The 15,239-nt window shown below is 43.5% G+C and overlaps 1 protein-coding gene across 4 annotated transcripts in view; it reads left to right on the top strand.

Annotated features, from left to right (window-relative positions):
• Positions 1-15,239, top strand: part of HMCN1 (hemicentin 1) — a 298,745-nt gene that overhangs the window by 115,025 nt on the left and 168,481 nt on the right. For all 4 annotated transcript variants that reach the window (XR_014512480.1, XM_083445251.1, XM_083445252.1 and 1 more), the window contains 5 exons: positions 2,421-2,533; positions 6,192-6,351; positions 8,202-8,376; positions 13,022-13,149; positions 14,887-15,159. Coding sequence is in view for 3 of the 4 variants with exons in the window: in XM_083445251.1 (XP_083301377.1) it covers positions 2,421-2,533; positions 6,192-6,351; positions 8,202-8,376; positions 13,022-13,149; positions 14,887-15,159 (849 nt within the window). In the remaining variant the exon portion in view is untranslated. The remainder of the gene's footprint in view (positions 1-2,420; positions 2,534-6,191; positions 6,352-8,201; positions 8,377-13,021; positions 13,150-14,886; positions 15,160-15,239) is intronic.

Here is a 15,239-nt window from a genome sequence, read left to right as displayed (position 1 = left end):
GTGTGTACTTGTTTGTGCAAGGAGAGCAGCTCTTTGACCTGTGGAAGAGGATCTCTGGATCCCAGCCAAGATCTATTGGGAGATTTGAAAGACGGTCCAATTATAGGGTGGTCTGGGCAGCAGAGCATGTGAACAAAACAGGCATGCCTTTTAAAGGAACCATCACTACTACCACATGGAATCCAAAAAGTATTTTTTTTTCACTGCGCAAATGTTTTCAAGCAATGATGGTTTCTGCAGACTCGCTTGCTTTATGAACAAACCAGAGACGTAAGTGGGAATTCTCCAAATGTTGTCTAAGAGGCTACATAATGGATAAAAACAAGCGGTATCCAGAGGGAGCTGGCATTTGGTAGAAATTATACATTTGGAAAAAGAACTATGTATCTCGTTTTTTAATGCTACCAAGAGGAACATGCCTGTTTGCAGAAGACAAGACAGAGGATTTGTTTTGTAAGAATCCTTCTGTGTCTCAGTGGCTTCAACTTTGTGTGAGGTCGTGGCTGTTGTATTCTTCATGAGCTGAAACTTCTTTTCCATGCGCAGTAAACGGAGAGAGGCATGCTTTAAGCTTTTATTCTGCTTTAGGAAAGAGGCATTGTGCAAGTTAGTATTCATTATTGCATTTTGCAAGCGAAGGTTATCTCTTCAGTAGCACTTTGAGGTTTTATCACATTGTGAAGAACTAATGTTCCTCATTGAGAAGAACTGAGGAAAGTAAAGGCTCTGGTAGCCACTGAAATGATCAAAGACTTACAGTGGTACCTCAGGTTACATACGCTTCAGGTTACATACGCTTCAGGTTACAGACTCCACTAACCCAGAAATAGTCCCTCGGGTTAAGAACTTTGCTTCAGGATGAGAACAGAAATCGTGTTCCGGCGCGCAGCGGCAGCAGGAGGCCCCATTAGCTAAAGTGGTGCTTCAGGTTAAGAACAGTTTCAGGTTAAGAACGGACCTCCGGAATGAATTAAGTAGTTAACCTGAGGTACCACTATATAAGGGAATGGAGATTTAGAGGAAGAATTGTGAGAGTAAGTGTAACCTCAACAAAAATGTGCATCATTTTGCCTCTTAGAGGATTTCGGCAGAGATCCGTTTGCTTTTAAAGAACGTTGGCCTGTTGTGTTGCACGGACCAGGAATCCTGACTTAAAACAAGCTCTGTTAAAAAAAGCCAGTTTCATTATCCATGATCTGAAGTTGGGAGTGTTTGGAAATGTTCTGTTGTTTGCTGTAAACCAGAAATCCTGGTTGGTATGACTTGACAAAGTAAGATTCATTGCAAGTCAAACTAATCTCAAAACTACCCCCTTTCTAGTGCAAGAGGCAGAGAGGATGAGAGAGCAATGGTTTTGTGTTATGTGCAAATCTGTTCTTTAGGTATGTGGTATGGGGTCAGATTAACTGATCAAAGTTTAGTCCTATCCAGGCAGCAAGCCTTGCTCACACGGTAATGCAGACAGCGATTGATGTGCAGGCTTGGTTTTACTGTTCACTTCTGTAAAGCAGCAATGCTCTATTGTAATATTCAGATTTTTCACAGCTTATGTGGAACATTTCCCTTTTGTAAGATGATAATGGGGTGCCCAGCATGCAGCTGTTGAATTAGTGTAGATCAGGGTTTCCCTTGGTGGCAGCTGTTTTTGGACTACAACTCCTATGATCCCTAGCTAATTGGACCAGTGGTCAGGTATGATGGAAACTAGTTTTAAAAAACAGCTGGAGACCCTGGTGTAGATAGGTAGGGGTCAGGAAGCCACATGTTCCAAACTCACCCCAGATGTAGACTCGCTGGGAGCAGCTGGGCAAGTGGCTTTTTCTCACCTTCGTCATTTCCAATACAATTTTATCTACAGTTAATGCAGGAACGTTAGCGGAAAGAGCTATATGAATAATCTTGTTCTTTTTGGAGGTATCTAGCCTAGCTTATGCTTTAAAGTGTGTTCACAGAACCATTTCATTATTTTTACCCATCGTATATTTTAACAAGCCCATGTTATAAAAGTACTCTGTTGATGGTAAAAGTCTGCAAAAATTAAATTACACTTTAAAAAGATTTGGAGGACCTAATTTAAAAGGATATTCCCTCCCCAAGCCTAGTTGTTGGGTGGGGGGCTTCATGGGTCTCAGTCAGATATACTATCCCTCTCCAGCTGCAATGTCCACATGGAAGATTTTTTTAAAGCTTAAAACCTGCAAAGGAGCTGGCAAAGGAGGGGGGCATTGAGAGTTGGATGGAGAAGCTGCTGGCTCACTGCCATGATGTCTACCTCCTAAACTGTAATGTAGGAGGGGCTTAAGTATGTAATCACAAGACCTGTTCTCGATAGGTTGTAAGTTTTTATATGTGCAAAGGAAAATGTGATGTTAAAAATGAGCAGTGAATTGCAAAATGCCTGTGTGTGTTTGTGTTTTCAGTTCTACCCATAATTCAGCATGGACAGCAGATATTCAGTACCATAGAAGGCATCCCGGTTACAATGCCCTGCAAATCAAGTGGAGTACCCAAGCCATCTATAGTCTGGTCCAAGGTAACTGCAAAGTCTTGAGTTGCTTATAGCGAAAAATCAGCTGAACGTGTAGGAATGAATGAATGAATCAATCAATCAATCAATCAATCAATCTCCCCTCTGTAGAAATATGGATCTGGCGCAGGACATTCAATTTCTGGCTCCACCTAAACTCAAATCCCCCTGGTCTAATATCCCTAGTGCAACAAGACTGTCACAAGAGTACTGTATTTTTCGCTCTATAGGACGCGCTTTTTCCCCTTCAAAAATTAAGGGGAAATGTGTGTTCGTCCTATGGAGCGAATGCAGGCTCATTGGCTTCAGCAATAGCAATGCGAAGCCTCCGAAGCGCAGAGGCAGAGCTCCCCCCACGCTCCGGAGGCTTTGCGTTGCTTTCGCTGAAGCCGCCTGAAGCCCCCAAGCGCAGCCGGAACTCCCACTGCACTCCGGGGGCTTCAGGCAGCTATCCGCAAGCCTTCCCAGCGCAGCAGGAGTTCCCGCTGCACTCCGAAGGCTTGCAGATAGCCGTCTGAAGCCTGGAGAGCGAGAGGGGTCGGTGCACACCGATCCCTCTTGCTCTCCAGGTTTCTCTTCGCTGGAGAGGTGCTGCACAGTTTTCCCTCTCTGCGCAGCGCCGCTTCAGCGAAGCGGGAGGAGAAATGGAAGGGGCTCTGTTTCTCCTGCCACTTCGCTGAAGGGGCACTGAACAGAGAGGGGGAGAATTTCCGGTGCATCCTATAGAGCGAAAAATATGGTACCTGGTCAAAAATTGTCAACCCAAAATTCACTTGTGGTTTATCCCCACAACAGCTACTCACCGTGGGTTATAGCAAAGCAAATGGTCTAATTTGCCAATGCCTAAATGATACTGAGCGTCAGAACAACTTGGCCACAATAAGGAAATTTTGCCCATGGTATGATCATTTTCCATCCTTCCACTTTGACCCTCTGGCACCCTATTTGTATAATCTAGCAATTCCAAAATATAGACGCGCCTTTACCCTCACAAGACTGAATGTACCGCCCTCGGCTGTACTTGAGGGACTATCCCAAAAGATTCCATACGAAAAACGCTTATGTCCCTGCGGAGATGGCAGCACTGAATCAGCCCCCCTTGTGTGCACTTTTTACAAAGACCTGAGGAACGAGGTTATTACGCCTCTTTTATTGACCATTCCGGGTCGCCCAACCACTGCCACAGTGTCTTTCCTCCTGGCAGATCAAGAGGAGCAGATGACAGCAAAGGTTGCAAGGTTTCTAGCTGGGGCAATCAGAATAAGGTCCACTATTTGACTGCTGATTCAGGACCCTAAACCGTGTTTTATGTAACCGACTTTTATTTTGTTCTGTGTATATCGCAATGTTTTTTGTTGCTGTGGCCGACGGCTGATGCAAATAAAGTTTCATTCATTCATTCAGTATGCATATTACCAAAATCTCGAGAGCATTCATTGCTAGAAGGAAATGCCATCTTAAAAAAATAAGTAAATAAATCCTAGAATAATAGCAAACCAACATCAAGCCAGCCTAAGAAATAAGCAAGGTTTGCCTCCCCCCCCCACCCTTACTCGTTCAAGTTGGCCCTATTAACTAGTCTACCAAAACTACCAAGTAATGCTTGGCAATCCTCATGGCTTCTGAGAGGGGTTCAATAAATAGCATAGGTTTAGTTACTTAAAATATTTATATCCTGCCTTCTAGTCTTAGTTCCCAAGGTGTATTGCGACAAGTCCATAGAATGAATCAAAGCGACGTAGCTAAAACAGCAGTGAAATAAATCAATAAATCATCTTTGTAGACATCTTCAAAGGCATGCATCAAAAGCTTAACTGTAAATAAGAACATGTCTGCAAGGTAATGGAGTAAACAGTACTGTTTTTAATTGATGCCCACAGAGCATAAAGGAAAACACTGAGTGAATGGATGAGGTGTGTGCTTGTGTGTGTTTCACAATCAAAGCCCCACAGCCAACAAAGCCCTATTTTTTGGTAGAATTTTGAGCAGGGCCTCCAATGAAGACCTTTGAAGTTGGGTGAGCTTGTATGGCAGGCATAGGCAAACTCGGCCCTCCAGATGTTTTGGGACTACAATTCCCATCATCCCTGACCACTGGTCCTGTTAGCTAGGGATGATGGGAGCTGTAGTCCCAAAACATCTGGAGGGCTGAGTTTGCCTGTGCCTGTTGCATGGGAATATGTGGTTCTTTAGGTACCCATCCATCTTGAAACAGACTCAGCTGCTTGAAGTAGAACCTCAGGGGCCAGTCCATATGGAACAGATATTGATGATCCTACCCGCTTGTGAATGTCCCTTTGTAGGTCCCCCCCCCCATTAAACTTATTTACATCCTAACTAAATGGCCCTAAACGGCCTCGGTCCAGTATACCTGAAGGAGTGTCTCCACCTCCATCGTTCTGCCTGGACACTGAGGTCCAGCGCTGAGGGCCTTCTGGCGGTTCCCTCGCTGCGAGAAGCCAAGTTACAGGGAACCAGGCCGAGGGTCTTCTCGGTAGTGGCACCCGCCCTGTGAAACGCCCTCCCATCAGATGTCAAAGAGAAAAATAACTACCAAACTTTTAGAAGACATCTGAAGGCAGCCTGTTTAGGGAAGCTTTTAATGTTTCATAGGTTATTGTATTTTAGTGTTTTGTTGGAAGCCGCCCAGAGTGGGTGGGGAAACCCAGCCTGATGGGCGTGGTATAAATAATAAATTATTTATTATTATTATTATTATTATTATTATTATTATTATTATTATTATTATTAAATTACCACAGCTGAGGCAGCAAGAAATAATTAATGCAATAATCAATAAAACAGTTAAAGGACATCAGCTAAACAATGAAATTAAATATATATACATACACCAATAATCAAGCAGAGAAGGCTAACTTAGCAAGGCTATGGAATTAGATGGATCATTGTTCTGACAGCATGGCTTTTCTTACATAGGGCTGTAAAAGAGCAGTGATTTTCATTCTGTATTTGTCATAGTCAGCACCATTTCCATTTTGCTGCAATTCATTCTCCACCAAGAGCTGCATCATTTGTTTCGCTGCCTGCATCATTTCACACAATTGACGTTGTTTGCACAAGTCAGGAAGTTGATAATAATAATAATAATAATAATAATAATAATAATAATAATAAAAAATTTTATTTATATCCCGCCCTCCCCAGCCGAAGCCGGGGTCAGGGCGGCTAACAACAATAAAACAGTACAAAAGTACAACACAACACAACACTCTAAAATCATTCATTATAAAATTAATTCAAATCAAGCCACTGGCAACCACTGGGCCAGAGCTCCGCGAAGATTGCCGAGGGAGGGAGTCAGGTTGTGCCATGGCCAAAGGCCTGGTGGAACAGCTCTGTCTTGCAGGCCCTGCGGAAAGATGTCAAGTCCCGCAGGGCCCTAGTCTCTTGTGACAGAGTATTCCACCAGATCGGTGGAATTGTTGCCATGCTGTCCATTTTAATGTAAAGGCAGCGTCAAAAGAAACATTTTTTTTTAAAAAAAATCTTCTTCCATAAAGAATTCTGAGATATTTTTTTTTAAAAAATATATATAATAATTTTTATTAATTTACAACAAAAACAAAACTGAATATTCTGAGATATTCTTACATTATTTCATCTGATTAAGTTCATCCCATTGACTTTTCCCTGTCTTCCCCAGAAAGGAGAGGTGATTTCTCCCAGCAATCTGAAATTTTCCGTGGGGTCTGATGGGAGTCTCTACGTAGTTTCTCCAGGAGGCGAGGAGTCTGGGGAATACATTTGCACTGCAACGAATGCGGCAGGCTACGCAACACGCAAAGTTCAACTGACTGTCTATGGTAAGTAAATACTAAAGCCTGCGTATTCAGATTATGTTTACAGTGGAACCTCAGGCTGCGACCGTGATCCGTGCGGGAGGCACGTTCGCAACCCGCACCGTTTACAACCTGCAGTGCTGTGTCTGTACATGCACGGATCGTGATTCGGCGCTTCTGCGCATGCACAAAGCGCAGTTTAGTGCTTTCGCACATCCGCGATCACCGAAACCTGGAAGTAACCCGTTCCGGTTACTGCAAGCAGCAGTGAGGTGACCAACTGGCTGTCAGATGAGTACTTCCACCTACCTGGGCAGTTACCTTTCCACAAGGGCCGACATTGATACCAAAATCCAGCGTCGCCTGAGCTCTGTGAGTGCAGCTTTCTTGCAATTGAAGTGCAGAGTGTTTGGGGACCAGGACATTCGCAGGGAAACCAAAATGCTTGTTTACAAACCTATTGTACTACCAACCTTACTGTATGCTTGCGGAACGTAGACAACTTATAAATGCCATCTCCAACTCCTTGAAAGATTCCATCAACGGTGTTTCCGAAAAATGTTACACATCACTTGGGAAGACAGGCGAACTAATACCAGTGTACTGGAAGAAGCAAAGATCCCTGGTGTCGAAGCAATGATTCTTCAATATCGACTTTGTTAGACTGGTCATGTGCAGATGCCTGATTATCGCCTTCCAAAGCAACTATTCTATTCTGAACTTAAAAATGGAAAGCGTAATGCCGGTGGTCAACAAAAGAGGTTTAAAGACTCTCTCAAGGCAGATCTAAAATATATATAATATAAACACTGACAACTGGGAAACATTGGCCTGTGAGCGCTCCAATTGGAGAACAGCCTTTACCAAAGGTCATGGGCTTTGAAGATGCTCAAACTCAGGACTAAATGGAGAAATGTGCTAAGAGGAAGGCACGCTTGGCAAACCCTCACCGTGATCAACAACTGCCCGGAAACCTATGTCCCCACTGTGGAAGGACGTGTGGATCCAGAATTGGCCTCCACAGTCACTTACGGACTCACTTTTAAAACCATGTTTATGGGAGGCAATCTTACTTAGCTACGAGTGATTGCCAAGGAAAGGGGAAAGGAGAAAGGGAAGGGAAGGAGAACGGAAAGGTCCACCCCACTATGCGGTTCACTACTGCATTTATCAAGATACTCACCTGAATATTCATGTCTGGTAAGATAGCCCACATGGGGTGCTTGAGAAGTCCAGAGGATAGAGTGTTGGATGACCTGAATTGAAATCCAGCCTTGGGTTAGGATTCAGCAGGGAGCGGGATAGTGATTATCCCTTTGCCTCTATCCTCCAGTTCCAGTGTTTTGACAACAAGCATTTTTGGCAGTTGCGAATGGAGCATGCAGCGGATCTAGAATGCAGCACACATTAAGCTGAAGTGAAATGTTTCTGTATATACAGTGGTACCTCGGCTTACATAAGCTTCAGGTTACAGACGCTTCAGGTTACAGACTCCGCTAACCCAGAAATATTACCTCGGGTTAAGAACTTTGCTTCAGAATGAGAACAGAAATCGTGCTTCGGCGGCGTGGTGGCAGCAGGAGGCCCCATTAGCTAAAGTGGTGCTTCAGGTTAAGAACAGTTTCAGGTTAAGTATGGACCTCCGGAACAAATTAAGTACTTAACCTGAGGTACCACTGTAATATGCTTTGGTGCCTGGATGCGTGAGTGTGCAATAACAACAACAGCGATAGCAAAACGGAACCAAATATAATAACAGATGCCAAATAAAACAAAATAGGAATGAAAGGGTAAAAGGGGATTTCTAGGGCAAAACATATAGGAACAGAATACCTGGATATGCTTTGATTATATGAATGTTCCATCTATTGCAGTGAAACCTAGAGTGTCCAGACCTGGAGATCTGCAAGGATTTTCACGGGACAATCCAATAGAGATTTCAGTGACCGCAGGGGAAGAGGTCACACTTCCCTGTGAGGTGAAAAGTTTGCCGCCACCTATAATAACCTGGGCTAAAGAAATGCAGCTTATCTCTCCATACTCTCCAAGGTAAGAGTTCTATTTGTTTGTCATCTGTAGAGCAAATTCAAAATAAAAACATCCAGGGCTTGCTAGATACTCTCTTGTGTTTATAAAGATCTACAAAGTTATATTTAAGGTATCCAGAAGTTATTTCCGTTCCCCGGGAAAGGGAGTTCTGTAGTGCAATGTGCCTTTTTTCTTGTTTTTAATTAATTTCCTTTTTATAGGGAATCCAAGGAAATATAGTTCGGTGGTTGAGGAAGCAGGCAATCTTTCTCAGCAACCTCACCAATTTATAAGTAGTAGGGTTCTCTGAGGGGAAGCCATGGTGTTAAATGATATAAAACTCATAAATAAGTTTGTGGCACAGATAAGCTCTGCCTGAGGTTCACCGTTGTGAATTTGCCTTGTTGATTGCTCGCTGTCAGGGAACTGCCATCAGTGCCGGAGGGAGAGAGCAAAATCCAGAGGGATTCCGGAGAGCGTCCCGGGATTGGGAGAGGCAGCCCATCTTCTGGGGAAGAGAATCAGCGTAGCACCAGTGGAGAAGGGGGGCAGATGGGGGAAGCGGCGAGGCGGTCCCATGACTCCTTGCTGGGGACCAGTGGGGAGAGTAGGGCTCCTCTGCTGCCTACGCCCTCCTTGCGCAGAAGGCTTTTGCGCAGAGAGAGTAGGAGAAGACTAGGCGTCAAAGAGCTTCTTTGCTGGAAGAAGTTTAAGAAACACCCACTGACGGATTCTGCCAGCGATTGAGACAGCCACGGGTGAGTGGCTGTCCGGACAGAAAAGGTTCACTCAGGCAATCCAGCCAGGTGTTTGCACTGGCTTACGCACGAGCAACCCCTAGAACCATTACACTCACATATTTGCATGGCTGCCTGCTTTTTCAATCAGTAAAACGCACAAATGTACAAAAAAAATATCTTTCTGGTGTGGTCTTTTAATACAGTTTCCTGGGCCGTGCCAGAAATGTTAGCTTTATCTCAATTCTCTATGGTCCAAAATTTTGATTCCAGTTTCTCTGGTCTGTTTGCTGAAATCCTTAAGTTGACCCGGGAGGGTTTGCATCAGAATCAACAAATTCTTCCAAATCCCACTGTGCTTTTTGTGGTTTTCCACACTGAGTACAAGGCAGTATTGTGAATTTGTATTGCAAAATACACTTTGTTCAAATTAGACAATCTAATAGGATTTTACAATGCAGTTTCCACACTTTCTGGCTGCTCGTATTGCTTATGTATTAGTAATGCTATGTGCCCTCCTCTAATATGTGGTTACAAGAACAAAACAAGTTTCAAACTTTCTGAAATGCTTCATTTTTTCAGGCCAGGGGTAGCTTTACAGAACATTGTTTGACATAAGAATAGCAACAAGAAAATGCCAACTCATCCATATAGCCTTGAAACGTTTCCGAGCAGAAAAGTCTTATGAAATTAATCCACCCACCCCCAATAACTGAAGCATGGAAGCCACATTGCAAGAACTCAGTGCTGAGTCTCAAACTCATATTGGGCCGCAGTAAGACAACATATTGTAGACGTATCAGTGCCTTACCTTTGACTATCAGATTCCCAATATGGGCCTGATTCCAATAGCGTTGCTGCTTAGCCGTGTGCTGCTCTTGTGCATTGGATCGGGACCATCATGTATATGTTGAATGGTTACTTTAAATGTAAAGGTTCATCATTGTTCCACCCGATGTGTATGTCTTTAAGGGACCAGAGCAAGGGCCAGAGCAAAATAACGAGATCCAGCTTTACAGCTGTGAAACATAGCAGGTGCTGCTGAGTTGCATTGATTAAGCTGTGTCAGCAATTGGGTGTAGTATATAAGGAGCAGCACCTAGCTCTGCCATTACCCTGGGGGATGGGTTGGTGGTTGGGTCTGGTTTGTTGTTGATGTATTTAGTGTATAAGGAGTTTTTGTTTTTGTAATTAAAACCTTGTTTAAGTTATTTTTGAGTCCCTTTTTAATGCATGGTCTCCCCAGCAAGCTCTCTGCAGCGCTACCATACTGCAAAAAGCCAACAGTATAGACAGCGTTGTCTGCGACGACACAGTAGTTTGCAGAATAAATTGCAACGTTGTAGTCTCTCCATTTTAAGAGATCCACACCTTTTGGTTTTGAACCCAGAGTAAAAACACGTGTTCAAAGCAGTCAGGTGGTGTAGGCTTACCATTTCAGATGGCATGTGGGGAGTTATATTTTTGAATGTTCCCCAGCCCCAGATGATATAAGAAGAGTAAGTCTATAGGGGGATCTGTCTAGGTTTTGGCTGGAACAGAGGCACAAAAATACCACATTTTTTTTAAAAAAATACATTAAGTAAAGTTTTCTTTTTGTTTCAGAATAATTGCAATTGGTTTTGGGATGGTAGATAAAAAGCAAGGTATTAGCTTGCTCAGAGGCTTTTTAATATGATTATTTTTACAAATCAAGTTAAGAGAACGCTGCACCTTCAAGCCCTCTGTTCCTTTGCTGGTGCAGTTTGATTTTGAACCACAAAGGTGAACACTTAGCCTTAGCGTCAGATGGTTCTCAGGTGGTGGGTGGGGGTCTCCCTGGCCTGCAGGGGCTGGGAGTGGTCAGGATCTGGCCCATGGGGCAGATCCAATTTCCCATTCCTGGCCGAGAACTTTCTTCATGAAATGCTACTATTGGGATTTTTTTTAAAAACGTGGGGCTGCCTTGATGTACATACAGTTGGAAGTGGGTATTGTGCAGCAATGAATATCATGCGCAGTTGCTGATTGCGTAGCGTCGTTCTTGGTCTTGCATTGGGTTCTGCTCCTGTCTCACAGCTTTTTCTTGTTTCCAAATCTCATTCCTGTCATGACTTTGTCTATCTGCTGTTTAGCTTGGCTTCACTTTCTCCCTGCCCCTCATTTTCTGTTCCTCACCTGACTGGGATTACGTGGCTCAGACATAGCGTCAGAATATACACTTGGGAACGAAATTGTAGCTCTATTTTGAGCTGCACTTCATTTTGGCATGGATACATGGATTTCTTTTTCTTCTTTAAAAATAAATTTTATCAATACTAGGTTGTGACGGTGTGGGATGAAAGCCATTATACATTGAGCTGCTTTGCTTCTCAAGAAGTGCAAGAAGAAAAAAAGACAAGAAAATAAATAAATGAAAAATAGGAAAAACAAACAACCATAGCAACAAGGAAATGACATATGAAGAGGGGAGAGAGACAATATAACCAAAACTCTATAATACCATGAATAAATTAAAGTGGGAAATATAATCATTTATTTCATCATTTCAGAAATGGAAAAACAAGACCCACCTTTCAATTCATTTGTTTCCTTGATTATTAAGTATTGTGTTTTTCCTCACATGTATGTTTTATCACTAATATAGTTTGTCATGTTTTTCTTAATCAAGTTATGGTAGGAAGATTTCTGTTTTTCCATTTTTTTCCTACAGTGCACTGCTTTGCTGTTAGTAGCAGTATAGTAATTTGTTGTAAATCAGCATTAATGACTTTAGGATGAAGTATAAGCATGGAGACTATTACTAACACAGAGAATCCCTCCTTTTCAAAGAATACATTGAATATATGGTCTGTCACTTCTTCTGACCAGGGATGGGGGAGAAATTTGGTTCAGTTTACATTTTAACGTGAGCCTATGTAATTTGCGGGTGGCACTGTGGTCTAAACCACAGAGCCTAGGGCTAGCTGATCGGAAGGTTGGCGGTTTGAATCCCCACAACGGAGTGAGCTCCTGTTGCTCGGTCCCAGCTCCTGCCAACCTAGCAGTTCAAAAGCATGCCAGTGCAAGTAGATAAATAGGTACCGCTCCGGCGGGAAGGTAAACAGTGTTTCTGTGCACTGCTCTGACTAAGAAGCGGCTTAGTCATGCTGGCTACATGACCTGGAAAAACTGTCTGTGGACAAAACGTTGGCTCCCTTGGCCAGTAAAGTGAGATGAGCCTCAACCCCAGAGTTGTTTACAACTGGACTTAACTGCCGGGGGTCCTTTACCTTTATGTAATTTGTGTTTTCCAAAACAATACGTGAGCCAAAATACAGATATTGTTAGAAATGTGCTTTTCTCCAAAGATTTTATAGGTCTTGTGCATGCTTGTTGTGCACTCAGCAGTAAACTAGTCTTGGAAAGGTTCTACAGTTCCCTTCAGCTGCCCACAAACAGGAGTGGGGAACATTGGGGTTTTTCTGGTCAGTGGGGCCCTGTGCCCAGCCATTTTGGTACACCTCCTTCAGTGGCTAACACCCAAAGGGACCTGTTTCTGGACTGGTAAAGTTTTACTTCCAATGGAGGTCCCTCAATTCCTGTTTTTCAGTGAACACGCCATGCGATGATATATGGGCTGGGCTGGGCTGGGGGACACTTCCTCAAGTGTAGAAGCACGATAGAAAAATCCACTAATTTCTCCATAGATTGGATGGCACGGCATATTTAAAAGGGGGATTTTTTTGGGGGGTTGTTCTCAGTCTCTTACTTCATTCGCGAGATATGTAGAAGGAAGACGTAAGACAGATCACAAGCACAGTTAGGTGAAAACCAGGCCAATCTGAGCAAAAAATAATACTGAACAGATGCCGTTTAGCGTGTGGTATTCATTACTAATATCTCAGCAACGTGCATTCCCCCTCATGGTAAATATTTATATAGTCATATCTGTTTCCTGCTTTTTCCAGGCACACCTTCCTCCCTTCAGGGTCAATGAAGATCACAGAGACACGGGTTTCAGACAGTGGCATGTATCTCTGTGTAGCCACAAACATTGCCGGGAATGCGACTCAGTCAGTGAAGCTCAATGTACATGGTAAGCTGTTTAGAGTGCAGTAAGAGTCCTTTCTGAGTTAGTGGGGGGGAAAGTCTAGACATACATGCAGAGGTACTCCTTCAGTTGCTGGCACCAGAATCTTCCCATATTTTTTAGGAGGGATGCCTGGGTCTTGACACCCTAAGGCTTTTTGGGCACAGTCTGTTGGAATGTCCTCTTCCACAAATCCTATCTTAATGGAAAGAAAGCGCAGTGTAGCAGGCATCTTTAACAGCTTTTCCAGATGCCAAAGAAACCCACAAAATCTGTAATCAACAAATTACGCTAGTAGGACTGCAAGAAGTTTTGTAAGGAGAAATATACAAAGTGTTACAAAGTACAAAAAAGATAGAGATATTGGTTATGAGTTTGAAATGTAATGGGGAAAATAAGAAATGCATACTGAGAGGTTAGATTGGACAATTTTCAGACAGGATTGATGGAAGTCAAAAATTTGAATAAGATGTAAAAGTATGTTTAATTACTGTTGAAAATGATATGTTTTAAAAAAAACCTAATTAAAAATTATATATATATATAAAAAGAAACCCACAAAATCACAGACCCGCCAACATACCTCGGGGGGGGGGGGGAATAGGGACATTTCTCACTCCTCTTCAACTGACCCTCCTCAACTCCCTTTTTTTCTTGTTCTCCTGCCCACAGGGCATTTGCACCAACGGGACACAGCATACAAGCCCTCCACTATCCTGAGAAAACCCCTTAATCCCATTTTTTTAAATTAATATTATTCTTTGGTAGATTTACAAAAAATAAAAATGCACACCAATAAATAAATGAGAGAAAGGGGCAAGATTAGACATGCACATAAAAAGCATTTTTTTTATTTTAAAAAAATGAAGACTCCTTGTGTTTTGCTCCGCCCCCCCCCCCCCCATTCTTCCCACTCAGGGCGGTTCTCTGCTCTCTGCAGTTCAGAGCTAGCGCATCACAAGGACTGGGCCTTGGCAGCTGCATCCTCTCCTCCTCGTCTATATTCAAGGGGAGGAGAGGGGAGATGGTTCTGTTTGGGAACCTGGAATGCCTGTGCTGATGGAACGATGTTAAAAACACAACATTGAATTCTGCCCTAAATAAACTCAACATATGCGTCTTCATGGACGCGGGTGGCGTTGTGGGTTAAACCACGGAGCCTAGGACTTGCCGATCAGAGGTCTGCGGTTTGAATCCCCGTGATGGGGTGAGCTCCAATCACTCTGTGCCAGCTCCTGCCAACCTAGCAGTTTGAAAGCACATCAAAGTGCAAGTAGATAAATAGGTACTGCTCTGGTGGGAAGGTAAACGGCGTTTCCGTGCGCTGCTCTGGTTCACCAGAAGCAGCTTAGGCATGCTGGCCACATGACCAGGAAGCTGTACGCCGGCTCCCTCGGCCAATAAAGCGAGATGAGCGCCGCAACCCCAGAGTCGGTCACGACTGGACCTAATGGTCAGGGGTCCCTTTACCTTTTTATGCTTCTTTATGTGCTTTAGCAATTGGAATTTGCTTCACAATCAGTATGGTTAAGAGCAGGGATGGGTAACCTATGGCTCCCCAGATGTTCCTGGACCACCGCTCTGACCATTGGCCATGCTAGCTGGGGTTGATAGTTAAGAGGGTTGATTTTCAAAGTCTTTAAGCCATGTAGAGGCCAAGTGCTGCACTCCCATCCATCATATCTTACTGAATGATCTGATAAAACCTTTCTGTGTCAGCACTAACTAAGTCACTTTGCCTAGTTCCTCCAAAGATACAACGTGGGCCTCGAGTGATGAAAGCAAAAGCTGGTTCCAGAATCGATATACCTTGCAACGCGCATGGGATCCCACCTCCAACGATCACTTGGCTTAAAGACCAAAATCCCATTTTGGTAGACAACAGGCAATATGGCGCCTCTTCAGACGGGGCTCTCAGAATCAGCAAAGTTGTGATATCAGACTCGGGAATCTACAAATGTGTGGCAAGTAACATTGCCGGCCGCGATGAAGCTGAGATAATGGTCCATGTTCAAGGTACTATAGCGTTGGAGCCAAAAATGTTAGCACAGTAACGGATTATCCCTTTCATTTTTATTATGCAATAGCACAAAACA

Source organism: Podarcis tiliguerta (assembly GCF_965153285.1).
Source record: "Podarcis tiliguerta genome assembly, chromosome: 6".
Taxonomy (NCBI): domain Eukaryota; kingdom Metazoa; phylum Chordata; class Lepidosauria; order Squamata; family Lacertidae; genus Podarcis; species Podarcis tiliguerta.
Note: the sequence above shows the minus strand (reverse complement) of the source record. Positions and strands in the feature narration are given on the sequence as shown.